At 44.3% G+C, this 21,237-nt stretch overlaps 1 protein-coding gene across 1 annotated transcript in view; it reads right to left on the bottom strand.

Moving 5' to 3' along the window:
* The window catches only part of TPH2 (tryptophan hydroxylase 2), a 116,941-nt gene that overhangs the window by 63,176 nt on the left and 32,528 nt on the right, over positions 1 to 21,237 (bottom strand). The window contains exons 6-7 of the mRNA XM_036999606.2: positions 9,789 to 9,985; positions 5,658 to 5,793 (exon numbers count right to left, since the gene is read on the bottom strand). Of these exons, the coding sequence (XP_036855501.1) occupies positions 5,658 to 5,793; positions 9,789 to 9,985 (333 nt within the window). The remainder of the gene's footprint in view (positions 1 to 5,657; positions 5,794 to 9,788; positions 9,986 to 21,237) is intronic.

The raw sequence follows: 21,237 nt of genomic DNA, 5'->3' as shown, positions 1-21,237 counted from the left end.
CACTGAATGTGTAAAAATGCTTTGTACATGGACAGGAGTCCAGATCAGTCCCTGAAATATTGGAAGGCACTCATGAACACAGGGCCACAACCCTTCAGAAATAGGCCCCACTACTGCCCAGCACACACAGGGTCTTCAAGAAAACTCACAGCATAGACTTGCCCTGGGCTCCCTTTCTCCACAATCTCAGATTCAGTCTGGGGTTCTGAGTATACCTCGAACCTGGCACCTCCTGGTGGCCGTTGTTCATGGCTTCAGCCCACTTTGAACTCAGTTTTCGCTTTAGCTGCCAGGCTCCAATCTCAGTCTGGGTCCCCTTGCTCCTGTATTGCCTTTGCCAAACTGACTTTGAGTTAACTGCTGTCTTCGTGAAGGAAACCTACACACAAACAAAGAACGACCAAGCAGCGCTGTAAGTGCTAAGATACAAGTGAGGCAAAGTGCTCCAGGAATATCTAGCTCTGCCTGGAAAAGTCCTTACAGAGATGGTTGCAACAGAGCTTTAATCCTAGAGAATTAAAGGGATTTCACCACAGGCATTCCAGGCAGAATGAGCCTCCTGTGCAAAGGGATGGAGCCATGAGCCAGCAGGCTCGCTGGATGGTGAGAAGTCCAGGGTGGCTGGAGCATAAGGTTTCAGAGCAGCAGACAAAGAAGCAGAAAACATGATTTGATGAGCTCAGACTTTTTTCCCTGTCACAGGGAACTAACAGAAGTTAAACCAGGGAATGCTGCACTCAGATTTGTGTTTTAGAAAGGAAACAAAGTCTGCAGACTGCTTCTAAGAGAAAGGAGTGCAATACCTGGCAGGTGAAGCAGCAATGCTAGCACATGACCTGTCAGATTTTTTTTCTAGAACAGAGCCCAGGGAACATTTGGAAATATCTGGAGACATCTTTGATTGCCACATCTGGCAGGAGCAGAAGGATCTCTTGACATCTAGTGGATAGAGGGCAGTGATACTAAACACCCTATGATACACAGGACAGCCTCCCACAACAGTGAATTATCTGGCCCCAAATACCAATAGTGCCAAGGTTGAGAAACCCTGTTCTAAAAGGAAATGAGGTGGCCAGAGGGTGCGATATGACACAGACAAGGGCAGACTTCCCAGAGAGGCAAGGAGACCAGCGGGATCATGGGGCTTCTCAGATCTCTATTCTGCTACATCACATGCCAGGTGATGCCCCCACATCCATGCAACCTGGAACTCGGCATCTTTTCCTCTCTTTCCACTGAGTGAAAGGCTTGCTATTATTGGAATACCTTGAATTGGACCCAATTGATTTTTTAGAGGAAATCATTTGCACACTTCAATACTTGATTAATATTGAATAAAGTTGCTTGCGATCATCCCAGCTGATCAAAGCATATAGTCATGCAACAATGACTGGAGGAATCGCTGCCTTGGGTGTGCTCAAAGGGAGAATACGCAACCTCTCTCCACTCTGAGCAGAGCCAGCACCCCATCAATCAGGGAGAAACACGTGAAAAGCAACTCCTCCCACCAAGAAAACCAGGTGTCGCTGATTCTCCAAGAATCTCTCTGCTGGTCTCCAGTCCAGAAAACTTTCCCCTGGAAACCAATCCAATCTGCCACCACTTTTCAAACTCAAGTCCCACTATCCGGCCAAGTTTAGAGAACCCAGACTCTTTAAGATGTGAAATGCTAAAACAAGCCAAAAACATGTTTAAAACCCACTATGTGTCTCAAGTTGTGATATCAAAATACATACTCCCCAGACTGGAAACGAAAAAGAAATTCTTTTTCCAGACACTGTCTTTTTGCTGCCTTCCCTCTCATTTACACCCACACCTTCAGGGCTCACCTCTGCTTCATCAGCACTGCCTGCACCCAACAGACCAGCTGCTGTAAGTAGTCATTTGGAAGCAGAGTACAAGCACCAAATACAGGAGCCAGGCTGAACTTCACAAACTGGGGAATCTGCCCTCTTGTGGGTTTTCAATTGTGGAAATGGGATTCAATTACAATGACAAGGCCTGGGGAAGTGCTTGGGCATGAAACTGACCTCCCAGCATAGGGTTCCAGCTGTTCAAATTATGTAGCCGGGCAGGGATTTAGGACTTCCATCCATAAGGAGTAAAGGGATCTTTACAGAGAACTGTGTCTGTGTAGCATATTTCTGGAAGGATGCAATGGACACTGGTAGCTATGGGTGTCCCTAGGGACAAGGGAGAGAAGAGGGATAGAAAGTCACTCTTCACAGTAGACCCTCTTGTATGCTTTAAATTCCGAATCATACATATGTATTACCTACTTGTAAAATAGTAATAACAATTAAAAAAAAAACAAATGAATGATATAAACCCACCTAAAAAAAGAGCCTGTGAAAACAACCCCAGGTTAGAGAATCGCAAGTTTCTGTCCTTTGACTTAGCCTCCTCTTGCCTGTAGTCACAGGAGTCAAAGAAGAAAGCACTCACATCCATAGTGGGAGCTTCAGCTTCACTTCTGAACTCCCAACCCTATTTCCAACTGCCAAGGCTTTCTCCATCTGGAAATTCCACCCATGGGGACCTCAAAGACAAGACACTTCAACCCAAATCCTCCTCTTTTTTCCCTTTTTCCTTCCCTCTACCCTCCAAACCTGATCCTCCTCCAATATTCTCAATCATTATTAGAAAAACTACCCATTCAGCTTTCCAGTCTAAAAATCCAAGAGTGACCTTAGGGATCCTCTCCTCTCCGCATCCTCATCCAGTCACCAGATACTGTCAATGCCTTCTTGATGATGTTTGTCAAATAGGTGACCTCTTGTCCTCTCCCACTGACCTCTAGTTCAGTGCCACCTAGTAAACTGAATTCCTGCACTGGAATGTGAGCGCCAAATGGTTTTCTAGCTAGTTCATTCTCCGCACTGTCCAGCCTCATCCCCATCATCTTTCTGAAACACCATTATCTGATCCTGCTTAAAAACCCTGGATAGATCACTAATGCCTACAGAATGGAGCCCAAATGTCCTGGTTTAACAAATGACCATTTACATTGCAGACTGAAGAAATAGTTCATCCCTAACACATGACCTGTGCCCTGGCTGGTCTGGTGTAACAAGCCTTGCTCATTTTTCCCTCCTGCATGCCTTCACAACTTTGCATTTGCTGTTACCGTGACTTGAAAACTTTCCCTTCCCTCCCCACTTGCCTTGTCCAGAAAAAGAAATTCCTAGCCATCCTTCCAGACCCCCACTCCATTTATACCTTCTCTGAAAAGCCTCTCAGAACTGCTCTCTCCTCTATGCTCCTCTAAGGCTTTGTATACACCCACATTATAGCCCTAACCACACTCTTTCATAATTATTTATGTTTCTATCTTCCCTGCCAGAATATGAGCTGCTTTAAAAAACAGCTGCTGTATTTTATTCATCTTTGAATCCACTGCACCTCCCTGCTAGCACTGCACATAAATGTTTGCTGAATGAATTGGCTGAAAGTACTTTGGTAAAAATTTAACACATTATCCCAAAATTTTATAGACCTCTGTGGCTAAAATCTCATTTCTTTGCCCTCTCTCTCTCTCTCTCTGCATACTTACTGGCACGCCATCACAGGTCTCTGGAGGGCCAGTTATTCAAAGGGAACTAACAAAGTGCCTGCTATTTGTAAACAGGGCCATTTGTAAACCCTCTGGGCTAGATTTAGAGATTGCCTTTCTAACTCTGACAACGCTCCTTTGAGCAAACACTCCACTCTAAGCATTTCTTTTCCAAATGCCTTGAGTCCTATAAGTAACCTTTGCTTACCTGAAAACACTTTCAGGGAAGCTGAAAGGAGCTAAACAACAATGAAGTGACCCTGTGGGGACCACCCAGCCAGTGAGCCTCATGCCCACGGAGGAGGCTGAGCAGACGACGCCAGAGACCCACTCCCATCCCTGCCCACTTCCACCACCATCAGCGACTGAACTGCTTCAGCCTCCAAGGACTCTCTGCTCTCCTGTGATGATCACGGTAGCCCATTAATCACAAGATTATTCAAGTAAAACAGCATCGTATGCAAAGTGATAACCCCAGTGGCCTGTAGAACAGTCCGTGACAAATGAGAGAAAGATTAGGGGGAGGCACTTATTTGAATGGAGCCCCAGGGGGCAGAGACCTGATGACAGCTCCCAGCCACAGGGTCTCTGCTTTTGCTTTTCTCTCTCCACCTGGAATATGCTACCTGTAGACAGTCACATCCAGGTCTCTGCTCATATGCCACCTCCAAAGAGGCCACCTGATGCCTCCACCCCAAAGGCACCATCTGTCACTCTTCGTCCCCTCACCCTGCTTTGCATGTCTTCATGGCACTGCTGGTACCTTGCAGCCCAGTCCCTGCCACCTTGCTCCCTGTCTATCTGGTTGTGTGAGGACCACTGTCTCCCATTCAACCAGGAGGTCAGGGACTTTGCTGGATTCCCAGACAATCCAAGCACATAGCAGTCTTCCAGTAAGTGATTATTCATTAAAAAAAAAAAAAAAAAGCATACAGGGAAAAATTCAGGGCACTGCTCTCAAGTAGTTTGTAATTTCACAAAAGATGTAAAACACACTTAAGTGTAACAAGCTAAAAGCTAGCAGGGTTAAATACACATCACAGATGAATAATAAGAGAAATGACAGACTTTCTGAGGAAGGAGAGGAGTGGTGTGTGCAAGACACACGAGAATGCTTCCCAGAGAAGACAGAACTTGCATCTGCCTCGAAGGCAATGGAGAATTCAGCAAGTTTAAGAAAACAGGCCAGAGTGTTTCACCCTGGGGGACTGTACAATCCCAGTATGATAAGGCCAAATTATCACCACATGGAGGCTCACACTTCACGCACTGCTCTCTACCCACACTTCTCTCCACGCCCTCGGCCCACCCACTGTCCTGGAGAAAAAGGATAAAACTCCAAAGGCAGAATCTCTTGAGGAAGGAGCCAGAGAGGCACCACAAACCCCACGTAAGTCTAGAGGTGGTCCCAGGACTGAAGGAGCATTCGAGAACCTAGGATGGCAGAGAGCAGAGCACAGAGCTCTGACTCTGGGGGCGACAGGAAGGACTGAAACCGAGGGGACTGGCGACAAGAGTTGCCGGGGCGTGTGCATGACCATCTCCCTGACACCAGAGGCGCCTCCCCATTGGGCGGCGTGTGTCCTGGCTCTGCACGCACGCTTACTTCATCCCTCCGTGCCTGCGCCTCCTCATCCGCGAAAATGGAGATGATAACAGTGCCTACACCACCTGGCTGCTTGGGGGTAAATGGGCCGCTCCTGGCGCATAGGGATTAGCCTTATTATTAGAATTTCACTGTGAGTCCTGGCTCTTGAAATGCAGCGTTGTCCTAATGGTCTACAGGGATCATGGCTTTATAACACCTACACACGTTTTAAGGAGCAATGTCACCAACAGCCTGGCCAGAGCAGTAGGTTCAATGCTGGGATCCACTGGAGAGACAAGCTGAGCAAGAACACGGGGCCCCACACCCGGAGCCGGGCACTCGGCTCTGTCAGCGAGCCCTGCTGCTGTAGGTGAGCACGGGGGCTCCCACCGGCTAGAAAGATGAAATCACTTGGGAGGCAAAAGAGGGCCTAAGTCATTTCCAAGTAAAGTGTGCATTGACCACTCCACGGTACGGTGGTCTCCATCCAGTTCAGCCTTCCCAAGGGGCACTCACGGTTCTGGGGTGTAGAGGGGGTCCGAGCCATGCCGGATGTACTGGGTGCAGTGGAACACTCGGTAGGCCAGGCCTGCCAGGAAGTCTCGTGGGCTCAGGTATCCAGCCACCGGCCTCACGGTGAAGCCAGACCTTTCTAAAGAGGCAACAGAAAAAGCCAACTAAATACTGACCTGGTGATACCTGAGGGCCCAAGCAGGGCATCCTATTATTTATAAAGATGTGCTAGAAACAATGTAACCCAGATCTTAAAACTCTTGACAACTGAATAATATACAATATCAGCAGCTATCATATTCATAACTTCTCAATGCTAAAATATACTCTCGAATGACGGTTTCCAGGGGAACAAGACATTCATTAAAATGGAAAGAAAAGTGAAAAAAAAAATAAGGATTTAAATTCAGAAGCCTGATGAGGATCAGACACAGGAGAGGACATCTCCAGCGTGCCTAGCATGGTGTCTGCTGTCTCTCTGAGGGGCACATCCAGGGAGGGAGGAAGGGAGTCCCCCTGGCTGTCTGTGCTCAGGTCACACCGAGCTGATTCACTCCCTTCCCTAGCAGCGTGGAATCAGTTCACACTACAGCTTTCTGTAGTCCAATACCACCTAACTCCTTCATTCTACAGGATTGTTTTCTGTGATATTATGAAAACAATCATATTAATTACTGCCACTGGAAGAAGTACACTAAAGAGGTCCATGCTCCATTAGTTTATGGTAAGAGAGAATAAAATAAGCAGAATACAATAAACTTTATGAAACTGCCCTATACTGCTAAATCAATTAGGCTGTGGGCCATCAGTGTTCTAGTTTAAGGGATAGTGCTTCCTTCTCATGAAGGCCCAGAAAATTTACCACGAAAGCCTAGTCTTATCTCTGATACCCGCATTGTAAAGGCTCCCATTCTGAACCCCTCAACTCATTAGCAGAGCACCTGAGAATGGTTAGAATGGTTTTAACAGGCAAGAACCAATTAGGCTTGTAAAGCAGGTCCATCCTGGGATTGCTGGAATCTACATGGAAATCACCCTGTTCCCAGGCCTCCTCAGACCCATAATTCTAACAGTATTATGTTCATTCCTAAAGCTTTCACTTTGGATTGCTTCCCACTGAATATCAAAAAGATAAGTGTATTTTCTTCTTTTTCTACTTTACATCAATTACTCCAGTCTATCCCACATGTGGCACACGAGTGGTGGTACACAGAGGAACATTATTTTAATAGTTATGTATTTTATTTTTATGCATTTTTTTAAAAAGTAGCTATCACTTCAAGAACTTTGAATTTGTCGACATCATTGCTTAGAAAGTTTCCTTTTTAAATATACTAGGTGTTTTAAATGTGACCCAATGAAAGGAAATAAAAACACAAACATTTACATTGTGTTTGCCAATCTGCTAATTAACAAAGCAGACTGAGATCCCAGCATCTGGTTCATGAAGGGTTGGGAGAAACAACAGCAGCAAAGACAGTAATAATAATAATAATAACAACTAAGACTCTGCTCTCCTTACTGTGAGCCAAGCAGTAACTTTAGGGCTTTAAGGGATGTCATTTAGTTTCCCCTCCCAACCACGTTTCAAGGTAGATATAATTATTATCTCTATTGCAAAGAAAACTGAGGCACAGAGAGGTTAAGGCTACTTGTCTCAGCTCACACAGCTAGGAACTGGCAGAGCGGAGACTCACACCTAGAATCTCTTCTATACCATACTCCCTCTCAAAAATACTAAGCTGGGAGACAGATACGGCAAAAATTATGAGATGGGATTCAAATTCCTGGAGTTTGAGGAACAATGCAATAAAAAGCAATTCCCGTATGTGAGCAATCAAGCCCATGGCAATAATATGCACATAAATCCAGGGGATAAAAAAGAGGGGCATGCCAGGGCACAGCCATTTGGGAAAACATCACCCAGTTGAACAGCATAAAGCAGTATGTAGTTAGGTGCTCGTCAGTGGTTCTCAATCTCTTTTCCTCCATAGCAAATATCATGGATGATGTTCACCACATGTGGGGTCCTCCCGAGACCTGGGTGTGGTTCTCAGGGTACCAGCTGTCAGACCATGCCTACCTCCTGAAACACACATGGTCTAGAGTGAAACCTGAGACAGGAGTGGTCATGGTGGTGGTTATGAGGATCCATAGAGGAAGCAGCCCTACTCTGAGTCTCGAAGAGTAAGTAGAATTTGAGTAGCTTTCTATCAAGAGACAGAGCCTAAGCAAGGGTCTGGAGAGCCCCCAGCTAGAAGAGAGGGTTTGTACAGTATAGTCACAGCAGGAGACAAACTTGGAGAGCTGGATCAGGGCCTTCAGTGAGGCTGAGTAGTTCAAAACTTGATCATATAAATCAGAGGTCAGCAAAAAATGGCCCATAGTCCAAGTCAAACTCACTGCCTATTTTTGTACCCCATGAGCTAAGAATAGTTTTTATGTTTTTTAATGGTCACATTTAAATGGTTATCTAAATACCTATAAAGCAGCTGCTATTTCACCTCAGGGCCCACAAAGCCTAAAATATTTACTATGTGGACTTTTACCCAAAAGAATTTTTGCCAAGTCCAGTAAAGTCAGAGTCACTGATAGCTTCTGAGCAGAGATGCCAGGAAAGAAATAATGCTTTAGGAAGATTCATCTGGAAGAAGTGGGCAGGAGAATAGAGGGGAGAAGATACAGGAGTCAAAGTTGTAAAATGATGGGACCTCAATTTGGCTGGTGGCTGGAGAATGGGGAAAAAAAAAAAACAGGTCCGTGATGGGTCACAAAGCTGCAAGCGGCAATACTTAAAGACTGCAGTAAGTTGATAATGGCCCTCCAAAATGTCCAAGTCCTAATGCCCTCAACCTGCAAATATGTTCCCTTTTATGGCAAAATGAACTTGGCAGATCTGATTAAGTTAAGGATTTTGAGGTGGAAAGATTATCCTGGATTATCAGGTGGGGCCAGTATACTCCACAAGGGTTCTTCTAATCAGAGTCAGAAGAGCTCTGACAAGGGAAAGAGAGGTTGGAGCGACAGGAGGAAGGGGCCATGAGCCAGGGAATGCAAGCACACTCTTAAAAGCGGAAAAAGGCAGGGAAAACGAACCTCCAGAAGGAATGTACACTGACGTGACCTCACCATTAGACATGTGATCTCCAAAACCGTAAGATGACACATTCGTGGGAGTCACTAAGTTTGTCATTATGTATTAGAGCAGCACTAGGACACTCAACGAAGACTGATTACATATGGGAGGCGGGCCGAGGTTCAGAGGAGGATGCTTAGAGGGGAGCCTGATGGGCTAGAGAATTAATTCTCACCAAGAAAGAAGACATTTACACCTTTGAGGAAATGAGTTTCAGGAAAGAAATCAGGCAGTGAGGCTTTTACTTTTAGAACTGTTGCACTTCAAACTGCGTGGGATGAGGGGGTGGCTTGGGGGGTGCAGAGACCCTGAGGGCTTAACCACAATGAACAGAGGAGGAAGCGGGCCACCAGGAAACTTTGCACCCCCACCCCTCCAAGAGTCCCGAGTTTCCTCAGTCACTGTCTCAGGAGGGTCCATGAGGAGAGTGACCACACAGAGGCTGTGACCCCGAGGTGACTCTCTGCCTCATCTTCCTCACCACAGTAACAGCAGCAATGGGTACAGTCCCTGGCACACATTTCATACATCAAACTATTGGTTTGATTGACTGGTTTCCCCCAGAGGAAAGTCACTAGTGTTCTACATTATCCATGATATTTCTTCATCCAGTACATAATTTTTAACAAAGCAAATAAAAAGTCACCTTGGAGATCATTCCGTGCCTATGCAGCCCAACAGAGTAGTACCTGGATCAGGAAAAGCTCAAAGTGGGACTTGCAAATATCCTCTGGGGGTTCGTAGTACAAAGCAGCCTACCACCAAGAGACCTCCCCAAGCCCGGAGCTGTGCACACAGCTGAGTCTAGCTCCCCATCCGAAGCCCCTGCTCTGCTGTCCGCAGGTGGCCCTGGGTAATTGTTGGTTCAATGCTTCTCTTTTAAAATCAGAGACGGTTCTTCATTTTGTGCAAAAAGGGCCCTTGCTGCAACACATGTCCTTGGAAGGCAAGCTGAGGATGTTGTCTAGAAAGAGAAGAGAGCCTGTGGGCAGCCTTACCTTTTAGAAACACAGAGACATCTTCAAGCTGAGGCACGTTGTCCTCCCTGTAGTCACAGTATTTAGTCAGCAGAGGGAAGTTTTTCAAATACTCCCGGCAAGCATGAGTGGGATACAGTTTGGAGAGCTCCCGGAACACAACACCCCAAGTTTTGGTTTCTTCCTCCGTGTACTCCACCCTGGGAATGGGCTGACCACTAGGCAGGACAGAAGACAAGTGAATGAATCTGACTCTAGACCACTGAGTTCAGTGTATTCTCACCCTCAAACCTATTACAAGTCAGATTCTTATAAAGTGGGACACCAGAGTGTCTGAAAGGTTCCCATTAATATGATTTTTTAAAAGCAAATGCTAACCTTCTAATTTTATATAAGTGTACTTATTTGGACTTCCATATAAATAATTTGATTAAGTAACATCTTCACACATCCTTAAAGAAATTTGATAAGCTTTATGTTCTTACACTAAGATCGCTTTGTTCTTACACTAGTAAACGTTTTGGGTTGGAGGGAACTAGTTTAGGTAAAAAGCTATGCTCTGAGAGCCTTCTTTGCAATCGTGTGACAACAGTAATAAATGGATGTTGACTCCTGAGCCTGTGTGTGCTCTTTGCCCTCTTGGGGAACTCACCCCCATCTCCAACTGTAACTCTGAGATTATTTGTTCAAAGAGCAAAATGTCTGGGAAGTACTAAAAATCTCTGCTGAATTCTAAAGTGAGTTTTGTAAACTGTAAAATAGGAGCAATTATTACACATTATGCTGGGTGGCACACACATTAAGCCTTCTCAGCTTAGGAGAGGAGTCAGCAAACTTCTTTTGTAAAAGTCCAGAAAGTAAATATTTTAAGCTTGTGTGCCATATGGTCTTTGCCATAACTGAATTCTGCCACTGTATCTCAACGTCAGCCAAAGACAATATGTAAACAAATGAATGTAGCTATGATCTCAGAAAACTTTTATTACAAAAACAGCAGTGGGCTGGATATGGCCTACAAGCAGTAGTGTGTGGGTGCCTGATTTAGAATACTGAGAGGTGTCCCAGGACTGAAGTAGTCAGGGAGAGCTTCCTGGAGGAGTCTAAGTTTTGTTGACCAGGTAGCATCTGCAAGTCCCCAGACAGAAAAGTGAGGAGGAAGCTTTTCCAACAGCAGTCAGCAACCATGAGCAGGGTACATAGCTGAAGGAGAAAAATATGGACATGTACTTTTGCAAACTATTGCTTGGGGGAGCAGAATCTGAATTTATCCTCTGATTAGGACACGGATTTTGAAAGTGAAATTAGGGTTTGAGAAATCCTGTCATTACATGCTCAACAGCCAGCTACAGCATGTCCCCACTGCCTACCTTGGCCCCTCGTCAGAAATTCCTCCCCTGCAGGCAGCAAATAGACACTCACAACATAGGCAAGTCCAAAGATATGCACACAAAAGCTGTCCTTCTGTCCCTGCAGTCTACACAACCCAGCCTGCAGCAGGCAGCCTCCACAGGAAGCCGAGCACATGCAGCAACTAGCAACTGCCACTCAGGGCTGCCACTACAGAGCCCCTCCACCAGGCTGGGTCACTCAGTGCACCCCTGAGATACTGGTAGAAACCAGGGAAGCGCAGTAACGAGAGGCCTAAACAGATCCTCCTACCCCAAAACGCTCCAGTACTTATTTTACAGTAGTCCTACCAAAATGCTTTCCATTAAAGTTCAGGTCCAAATGTAGTTCCTGCTGCCCCAAATTATTTTTATTTAAAAAAAAATTACTGTACAAAAAGAATGAAGAATAACATATACTGAAGAAAGAATAAGAAATTAGCATTTGCTTTTGCTAAGTACCAAGACTAGGGATTAAACAAACCAAATTAGAACCAGATTAGCCTTGTTTAAATTTGGCTGTTGATAACAAATAAAAAATTACCACCTGGCAAATATTTGCTGAGAAGATCAAGACTGAGAAGGCTTAGCATATGTGATGACTGTAGAATGAAAGCTTGAAATGGAAAGATAAAAATAGAAGGATGTAAGGAAATAAATACACAAACGGTCTACCTCTGGTTCCAGAAAATCCAACAAAATCAATCTGAGTTGGGTAAGCCAATAAAACTAATAAGAGCTGTGCACACTCAGAAGATAGGCAAGCGATGAGGCTGAAACAATTAATGGAATATTGAGAACCCATTTGAAAGGAATCATTAGGTCAAACTTTTCCCTTAGATATTAATCTGTAAATGTGTAGCATCTCAAAGGGGAGCTGAGTATTGCAAACAGGAAGCAGGAAATATGTGAGTTAGGGTAGGAAGAAAGAGTCACCAGGGCCTGTCACTTAATAATGCATTTCCAGTGTGGCAACCTGAGAAATACGGATGGTCATTATATTCTCGTTTGCTTCCTCCTGTCTGTCCTGCCTGGCTAATTAGCCTGCTCTTTGAGTCAATGGTTGATTCTGTGTATTGCTACTACCCTGATCACAGGAAAGTCTGACTCTGATCGTATCAAGGGATCTCACACCACTACCCCTCGGCCTGCAGGTAACTAAGGTAAATCAATGTTTAAAACTCAACTTACCACAAAGTAAAGGCCGGTTTTATCCACTTACTGCTACTAAAAATATCCAAAATACAGAAAAAATAAGACATTTCCCATTTTTAGGCACTTAATATAGGTATATAATAGTAGTTCATGTTTGAAAGCTTATGATGTTTCAGATGCTTTTTTAAGGTTAAATGTTTTTACGTGAACAAACCCATTTGATGCTCACAACAACTCCTTGGGGTAGACACTGTTATTATCCCCATTTTGCAGATGTGGAAGTGAGGCTCAGAGGGAGATTAAGCTGTTTGCCTAAAATCACAGAGCCAGCCTTAAAACTGGGCAGTCTGGTTCAAGACTGACTGCAGTCTTAATTGATTAGTGTGTATCAATGAAATTAAAAATTTATTCCAGACACCAACTTATTTTCATATTCTAAACTAGAATAAGGCTTATAAATGTGTATACCTATACACAGAAAATCTCATACACGATCATATGCAATCATGATACTAGCATATATTTGTAGATCACATAAAGTACTTGCAATAATTTATTCACTTGTTTAATCTTCTCAATAAGACTGGATGTAGCATTTGGGCACCAGGATGGCAGAGGTACCCACATACCTTTTTAAAGCTTGGAGTCTGACATTTGGAAAAAGAAAAATCATAGTCATGGGAAAAATCAGAATGGGTTGTACTTCGTCTTTGTTATGGGTTAATGGGGCTTTTGTGTGAATTGCATATGAGAAGGATGATCCATGGTGATCTTTTTAGGGCCTAGGATATTTACCCATATATTGGTACACCTATTTATGGGTGCACACTATAATGTGCACATGGCAGGTATCATATTTCAGCATCTTAAAACTCTGCTCTGACCCAAAACTGAAGCCATGTAAGAGAAAGCCCCCAGCGGCCAAAGCCGGCTCGCTGTAGGGCTTATTAAGAGGCAGCCGAAGCGGCCCTCGCACCAACGAAGTCCTCTCAGAGCACCCTTCCCAGGCGACTCCCAAACCCCACCTCTAGTCTAACAGGGAATAAGAGGTGTACAGGGCTGTGGGGAGGCCAGCATTTGAGGGAAAGGGCAGGGTTCTCGCCCTCCCTAAGGAAGGAGGGTATCATGAGAATCACTCATAGGGACTGCAGGTGTCTGCCCACAGGAAGTGGGGCCTGGCATCGCCATTTCCCAGTGGACCCTGTGGCGCGGCAGGACCACAGGCCCTCCATGGTGTGGCCACCAGGTGGAGCAGTACAGAAGGTCCCTGGGAAAACATCTCGAAGTCCGTGAGTACAGTGGGCCATGGGGGAGAAAGGGGGCCCTGATGTGCGTCCACTGAAATTTTAGGTTCATGTGAACATGGAACCCAATACCCAGTGAAATCTAGAGATTTCTGTGGGACCCACTGTGGTGTGTCTGGAGGACACAGGTGTGTCTGGAGGAAGAGGGAGCCCCACCTGTCTATTCTGCTCAGTTCTCAGGAGGCAGAAGCATGCGCCCGTGGCTCATATCAGCCCTGGTGAAGAAGCACTGAGGGCAGGTTTGTGAGGGGTTCCAAGCTACGGTGTCCCCAGCCTGGAGAAGGGGTGGGTGGTGTGCCCTCTGACAAGGCCCAGGGGATGCAGGGCACGGTTTCCTAGGGATGGAGGTGGAGGGAATGGTCCTGCCCCAACTACACACAACACTATGTTGACATCATTTCAGTAGAGACCACCCAGCAGGCAGAAGGCGTCTGAACCAGTGTGAGTATGGCCTGAGGCCTGCCCACCACTGACACTGTACCAATTCTGCAAGGCCCTCGGCCTCCTCCCTGCCTCCTCGCAGGCCCAACTCCAGAGGAATCAGGTCCTAGAAGAGAAGAAAAGTGTCTCAGAAGCACAGCACCACCCCAGACACATACACACTCACCCAAACAATGGAGCAGGAGGGAGAGCACACTTTGAATCAAGGTTGAGGTTAATCTCTTTTTTAAATGAACAGACTAGGTTTTAAATACCCAAATGAGACGATACTAATAATTGAAAATGACAGGAAATTAGATGTTGCTAAGAAACTTGCTTCCCAGCAGGAAAGTAAGATTCAACACAGTACGGTGGAAAGCAGTGAGTGGGGAAAATAAAACCATTTTACATTGATATAAACCCTAACAAGGTAAGACTTCTCAACAGACTGATTACATGTATATATGATACTTGGATCTCTAGGGAGTCTCCTCTATTGATGTGGAATTAGTCAGGATTCCGGAATTCTCAACAACCATCCCAATTATTATTCACAGATTCCTAATTCACAGGAGAAAAACAGATGTGCCTTTCAGTTTCCATTCACTACAGATTCTGCCCTCTTGCCGAGGAGTGGCAAACCAAGGCTCTGCCGACAAAGTAGGGAGCCAGGGCTCCGTGAAGATGGTACCAGGAAAAGGACTGAACTGGTCGCCATGGGGATTGAGGCTTGACAACAGGAAAAAGTCCCTGATGCAATAATGCTCCTCGAAATGGCTAAGAACCTTCTTTGGAAATAGGGAAGGCTGTGGGAGGCATCTCTCTGTCTGTAAAGTTAAATCCTACTCTTCCCAGAGGCAGGGAGATGATTCTGAAAAACCTGCCTTACCCCTGCAGAGAGGAGAGAGTGCGAAGTGCATAGACAAACATAATCAGGGGCAGGTTCAGACAGAGCTATCCTATGTACATCCGGAACTTGGAAGAGCAAAGTTGTTTAAAAATACATTTTTGACACTGAAATCCAGAAACATGTACCCCACTGAGGCTGAAATTGTGGGAGATAGCCAGGTGAATACACAACACTTTCATTTTAACTATTTTGTTTTATCTTCTCCTCCAGCAGGTCCAACAGCAAGCTATTTTTCGTATACATATGTATTTTTTTTTAATTTGGGGAATTGGAAAATGTTTGATTATGGTGGTGCATTCTGGCTGTCTCCTGGAGTCCTTGTTGTTAGACTTGCTAATGTGAGATGCAGTTTCTCTGCCCTGTGTTATCTTTAGAGGAACTCCCGTGTCAGGAAGCAATTCCCTCATTCAGCGGAGGAAGATGTGACAGACTGCAGTTGATAGTATTTACATCAAGATGGCAAGATGGGCCAAAACACAATGCAGATTGCTTCTTTGAAAACAGTTGGATTTCCTCAGAGCAAGGACCAAACAGAGCAGAAGGCAAACAGAAAATTGGTCGAGGATGGGAGAATCTGATAGAAATAGTTAGGAATGAACTCATTGTCTATTTTATTTCATTACACCGTCCTCAGGGCAGGAGACATCTCACATATTCAAGAGCTGTTTACCTGCCTAAAAGAGACTGTCTTTCTCATTCCTGCCCATCTTTTCTCTCCTTCCCCACCTTAGGTGTTCCTCTCTTGATTGACACTTCCACCTGGGGATTATGGAATGGAAATGAGAATTGGTAAAATGTAGAAGTCCATCAAGTTTGCAACTCATTAGCAGGTAGTGGCACCTCTCAAGGTCTGGACAGGGCCTTCAGAGAAAGACTAGAGGAACATGAAGGCAGGAGGTTTCTCTCTTTGTTCTTTCTTGACTTATGAGACACATGTGCTGCCCTCCTCAATGAGCATACCCTCAATTCAGCATAATTTACAGGGAGCTGGCTATAATTCATCCTCTTTCCTTCCCATTCAAGAAAGCGTGTAAGAATACAGAAGGGTGAGACTGACGTTATCCTAACATTATTATGAGAATCATCTTGATTTGATCTAATGTAAGATTTTTAAGGGAAGCATTCATCATTCAGAAAATTTACTATTAACTGTTACCGAGCCCTGGTTCTACGTCTCACAGCTGAAGTGACACACTAGCGTGCAGAAATTTCAATTAGTACTGTGACTCTCATGATAGCTGGTGACCATCCTGTCACCTAGTACTGTGCTGGTTCATACCACCTTCATGGAACAGTACCACCTGCAGCCAGGTGCCTCCAGAGTAAAGCCATACATACAGCTAAGGAGTATTCAACAGGAAGATGGCTTATGCCTCTGAGACTGGAAACAATGTTGCCACCAGCCAGAAAATAAAAAAATTCCCAAATGGAGTAGATAAATTCCATTGAAATTGAACCAGAAACAAATGTCATATTTTTCTTATTTCCAAGAGTCTATGAGAAAAGTCTAACACTCCTGTGCTTGATAAAATTATACCTCAGAATTCAGACCATAAAGGACACAAAATAACTTTAGGATAAACAAGTGTCCATAACACCCTAGAGGGAAAAAGACCAAAAGGTAAAATATCCAAAAATATTACTCTGCCAAATCTATCCCCCCCTTTACAATGCTTGCTCTTTTTGAAGGCAGAGATTTTTACCTGCTTTGTCCCTTTCTATATCCTGGCCACCCAGATTGGAGCCTGGAATATACAGGTGTTCAATAAATAACATTTGTTGAATAAGTAAATTAAGCAATCAAGCTAAAACAAGCCACAGAGTTAAAGCTTGAGAAAAACTGTAGTTGTGTATCAGAAAGCCTGCCAGATAGGTATGTATCTTCCTCATCCCTGCCGCATATACTCTTAATTGCTAGAGGAAAAGGTACTCCAAAACTGAGATTTTAGTAAGTGTTCGGTGGCTTCCAATTATCTCTAAGTACTACCTGCCTTGAAAATCAGGGTTTCTCTTGTCTACTTTTCACAACTCAGGTTTCCTAGGCACCGTCACCCATCACACTTGCAGCCAGAATTTTCACCAGGAAAGAAAGCATATAAGGGGACATAAAAGCCAAACTCAGCAAAACACCAAGATGTTTCTTTGGCTGGACATCTTAACAAATGCACTTTCAAAGAGATTTTCAAAGCCCTAGGGCACAATGATTGGATGCTGGTTTTCAAAAAGGGGACTCACGAGTCAGAACAGTGACTTCACAACTATCTGAGTTATACCAAGATTTCAGACCATCCAATTCAGCGTGATGAGGGTTCATCTGGCGAGGAGCCTGGGTGGCCCGAGACTGCTGAGCTACAACCGTAGAGCAAACATTCAGGCGCAAACTCGCTTTCAACTGGTCCCCGAGGCCACTCAGGTGAAGAGCATTTGTGATGACATATTTTATTTGCTTTTGCAAACAAGTTTTGCGCATATGAATTTTTGTAAATGAGTCTATGGGCCCTAAGGAGCTTTCAGATGGTAGCAAACAAAGACGTTTGTTTGTTTTGTTCACATTGTTAATATTGGTGCTGCCTTTACAAGAGACATCACGAAATAAACTACTGCACACAGGGAGCCTCAGGGAGAGTGAAGATGTAACTCCTGGAAATGACCTGTCTTTATTTGTCCTGTGCACCCCAGAATAGGGCTTCCCACAATTTGCTCACCTTGCAGAAAGCCCTTTTCACATTCCAGAGGAATAATTTTCTTCAGCTAAAACTACCAGGAATTTAAGTATGAACAGCAACAACAATGGGTCTGCCATCCATCTGCACACATGTGCTCAAAATACTCAAGGAAGCAGAACTCAGAGAATGCAATCCAGAAGAGCGCTGAAACTGAACAACAGCCAGTGATCCCAGGCCACTGGGATGAAGAGACCCAGGCTGGGGTCTCAAGAGCTCCAACTGCAATCCCATGTATCTTACATCTTGACCAAGAGGGACTGAATGTTGCTAACCACTGGTCCCTGACCTCTTCCAGCAGTAGACGAGGGAATGAGCACCCACGGCTCATGACACTAAGGAAATTCATAATCACATCCATTCATTCATCCATCCACTTCACCATAACAATAATACTAGAGCATGTGACATGGATTATGTCACAGAATGCTCACCTTTTACGGTGATTAAATGACTTTTAATATCCCATTTTATGCTTGAGGCAACTGAGGCTTGCAGACATAGTACTCTCTCCAAGATCAAAGAGCTACAAAGGGGCAGAGCAGGGACTCAGATTTAGGAAGGATACGGCTAGAGACCTCGCTCCTAACCGCCACACCTCAGTGCAAGGTACTGAGTACCTGGTATGTATATAGCACTGAGTTGGCCTCTATTTTCCTCATTTGAAACTGAGAGAAATAAGACAACTGCACAGCACTGAGGATTAAAAGAAACATCACCTGTGAAGTGCCTGGGCCAATGCCGAGTATCTCACAGGTACTCAATAGACTTGGTTCCTGCCCTCCAGGTGCATGGAAATGAATAAAATGTCATCAGTTCCCTGCAGGGTGGAGAATAGGTCTGGAGATGACAAAACAGTACTCTTCTGTATAAAGTCATTCACCTCTCAGACAGGACTTGTGCAAGCAATTTCTATCCTTCATGTGCATGGAGATCATTTTAAAGGAAAAATACTCATACCTCATTCCCTGTGAAAGACGTTAGAATTTGGTGCACCTTCCTGTCTTTGTCAGGAAGTGATATCAGGCCATACTGTGTTAATGTTTTCTGCAGCTGTGGGAGCCATGCTATAATCAGACAACATCCTACTGAGGCATTCACACATGTCTAAAAAACCCAGTAAGCCCAAAGAGTGAAAAGGAGAAACCTTTTCCAAATCAATTTTCCCTTTTGTCTTTCTTCACAGCTCTCAGGCTCCCTTCCTGTCAGCCATTGAGCTGAACTTCAGGTAGAGAGAAACATTTGGCATGAAAATGATTCTCTCATAAAGCCTGGCATCTTTTAAATACTTGCAAGAACTGTGCATTTCAAATATGCTGAGAATTCTGTAAAGAGCAGAATAACTTTTAAAAAACCCAAGTCATTTAATTCTGCCGCTCTTGTTTTCAAAGTGTGTGTTACCTCCTATGTCAAATGGAAGCTGCTATGAGGAATTTTTTAAAAAAGAAAATGTGTGGCCTCTTGGTCAGAAGCAGATATTTAGATTCTACAAAAGAGGCATTTCTGAAACCCCAAATGTGACCTTCTCAGAAACTGTCTAGCCATTCTGGGAAATGACCCCACTACTACAAATATTTGGTTTTGTTCTGCTTTTCAATTTACTGCTCCACTTCAGAGAAATTAAAGCATCAACAACTGGTGTTTATGCAGGAGCCACAAAGTACCCAAACAGCCACATAGATCTCAGTTTCATTCAAAACCTGGGAAAGTGAATCAATAGAGATTAATGGAATGGGATAAAATTAGTTTATTCAGGGAGAAAACATATTTGCCTTTTAAGGTGACTCTTCTCAAAAATGGCAGAAAAGGAAAAAACTTAAGAGCTTGGCCTCACATTATAGTAGAGCACATGATGCATCAAGGTGACCATCTGCCAGGGAAACAGATGAGGAAAATGTCACTAAGGATAAAACCTTGCAACTACCAAGTTTTTCCCCCCGTTAAGAAAGACTAACTTTTCCCTTTCATTCTTCCTCCACCTTCTATTTGTTATGTGTCCAATTAAGATTCGCCTATCTAAAAATAGTTAATGTGGCACTCACGACTCCTGTTAGTAATGTATTCCTTTAAGCTATATTCTGAAACCAAGCAGGATTCATAAATCATGCCTCTTCTCACATGAAATGAGAAATGCTAAGGTCAACTGAAATTTCTGTAAAGGTGGAGAGGTGGAGCCACTACAGTTGTCTCTGCAAGTTGCAATAATTGCAAATGCCTCCTAGGAAAAACAGCACTGGTAATCCTCCAGCTCAAACAGAAGCTAAATAGTCACAGCTACCTGTGAGCAGGGTAACGCCGCCCAGTACCGGGCAGCCAGAGGTAAGAGGCAGGGCAGCAAAGGGCTCTAGCCGACATCTGCAGCACAGTTCCACTCCAGGTCTGAAGCCTGCCTTTGTCTGTCTCTGGTTATCCATCTTCATTTTCTTTGCAAACCTGTGGCTGACTCCTGGCGAGTCATCTAGCAAAAGAACAAACTGAGAAGACCTCCTGAGAAGGGAAATGCTGGCTCAGAACCCATATGTTTATTTCAAGACATCTATTCCATCACTACATATCTATTCAACATCTTAAAGTGTGTGGCATATCACTGAATCTCAGTCCCAGAGGGTTTCATTTTGACAACATGTGGTATTTGGGGCTTAAGGGTAGGGGAGAAGTGTGCAGCCAAAAAAAAAAAAAAAAAAAGTGCCCTTCTCTAATCTGATGGGGAGAAGAGGTTAGAGCATTCACCACTCCATGTTGAAGGAGAGAGTTCTCTCTCTCTGATGGAGCTGAGTAGAATATTCACAAACTCACTCACGTTGGATGTACGTGCTGGGCTGGTGATTACACTTTTCAAATACACTAGTACCCACATGGGGCTATTTTGTTTCAGAGTCTCTGTTTAGCTCTGTACTTACACTTAGAGCACATGAATCACAAAGGGTGCAATTTTGTAAATCAAAAAACCAAGAAATAAATAGGCTAGCAACTAGAAAAAGCCAGAAAGGGAGAAATCCCTGGAAATTGTTTTTCAAGCCTCAGCACTGCTGTGTTTATGTCCACCCATTATATATCCCCTGAGGGTCAGGGTCCGGGTAGCAGAAGAAGAGCACAGTGCCTGAGAGAGCAGAGCAAAGTCACCACCCAGGGCCAGGACTGGTTCTGCCATGCCAGGGCCAGGCAGATGTGCCAAGCCCCTTGAAACAGAATTGCCTTGAAGTCAGGGCTGATTTGAGCTCTGGCTCCATAAATTCTTAAGTGTACTGAATACACAGAATTGTGCATCTCAAATATGCTGAGAATTTTGTAAAAAGAATGACTTTTAAAAATACCAAGTCACTTAGTTCTGTCACTGTTATTTTCAACTTGTGTTGATACCACCTGTGTCAATGAAAGTGCTATAGCCATGTACAAAGAAACAAAGAAAAGAACAAACATGGCTTTTGAGCAGAGGAAGACATTTAAACTCTGTAAGAGAGGCTGAATTGTAACCCCTAAAGTACCCTTATTCAGAAGTTCTCCTGGTCATCTGGGAAACGAACCTAGGACTACAAATATTAGCTTTCAATCTACTTTAAAATTTACTGCTCA

This window comes from Manis javanica, chromosome 10 (assembly GCF_040802235.1).
Source record: "Manis javanica isolate MJ-LG chromosome 10, MJ_LKY, whole genome shotgun sequence".
Taxonomy (NCBI): domain Eukaryota; kingdom Metazoa; phylum Chordata; class Mammalia; order Pholidota; family Manidae; genus Manis; species Manis javanica.
The sequence above is the reverse complement of the archived record's forward strand: the minus strand, read 5'-3'. Positions and strand labels throughout refer to the sequence as shown.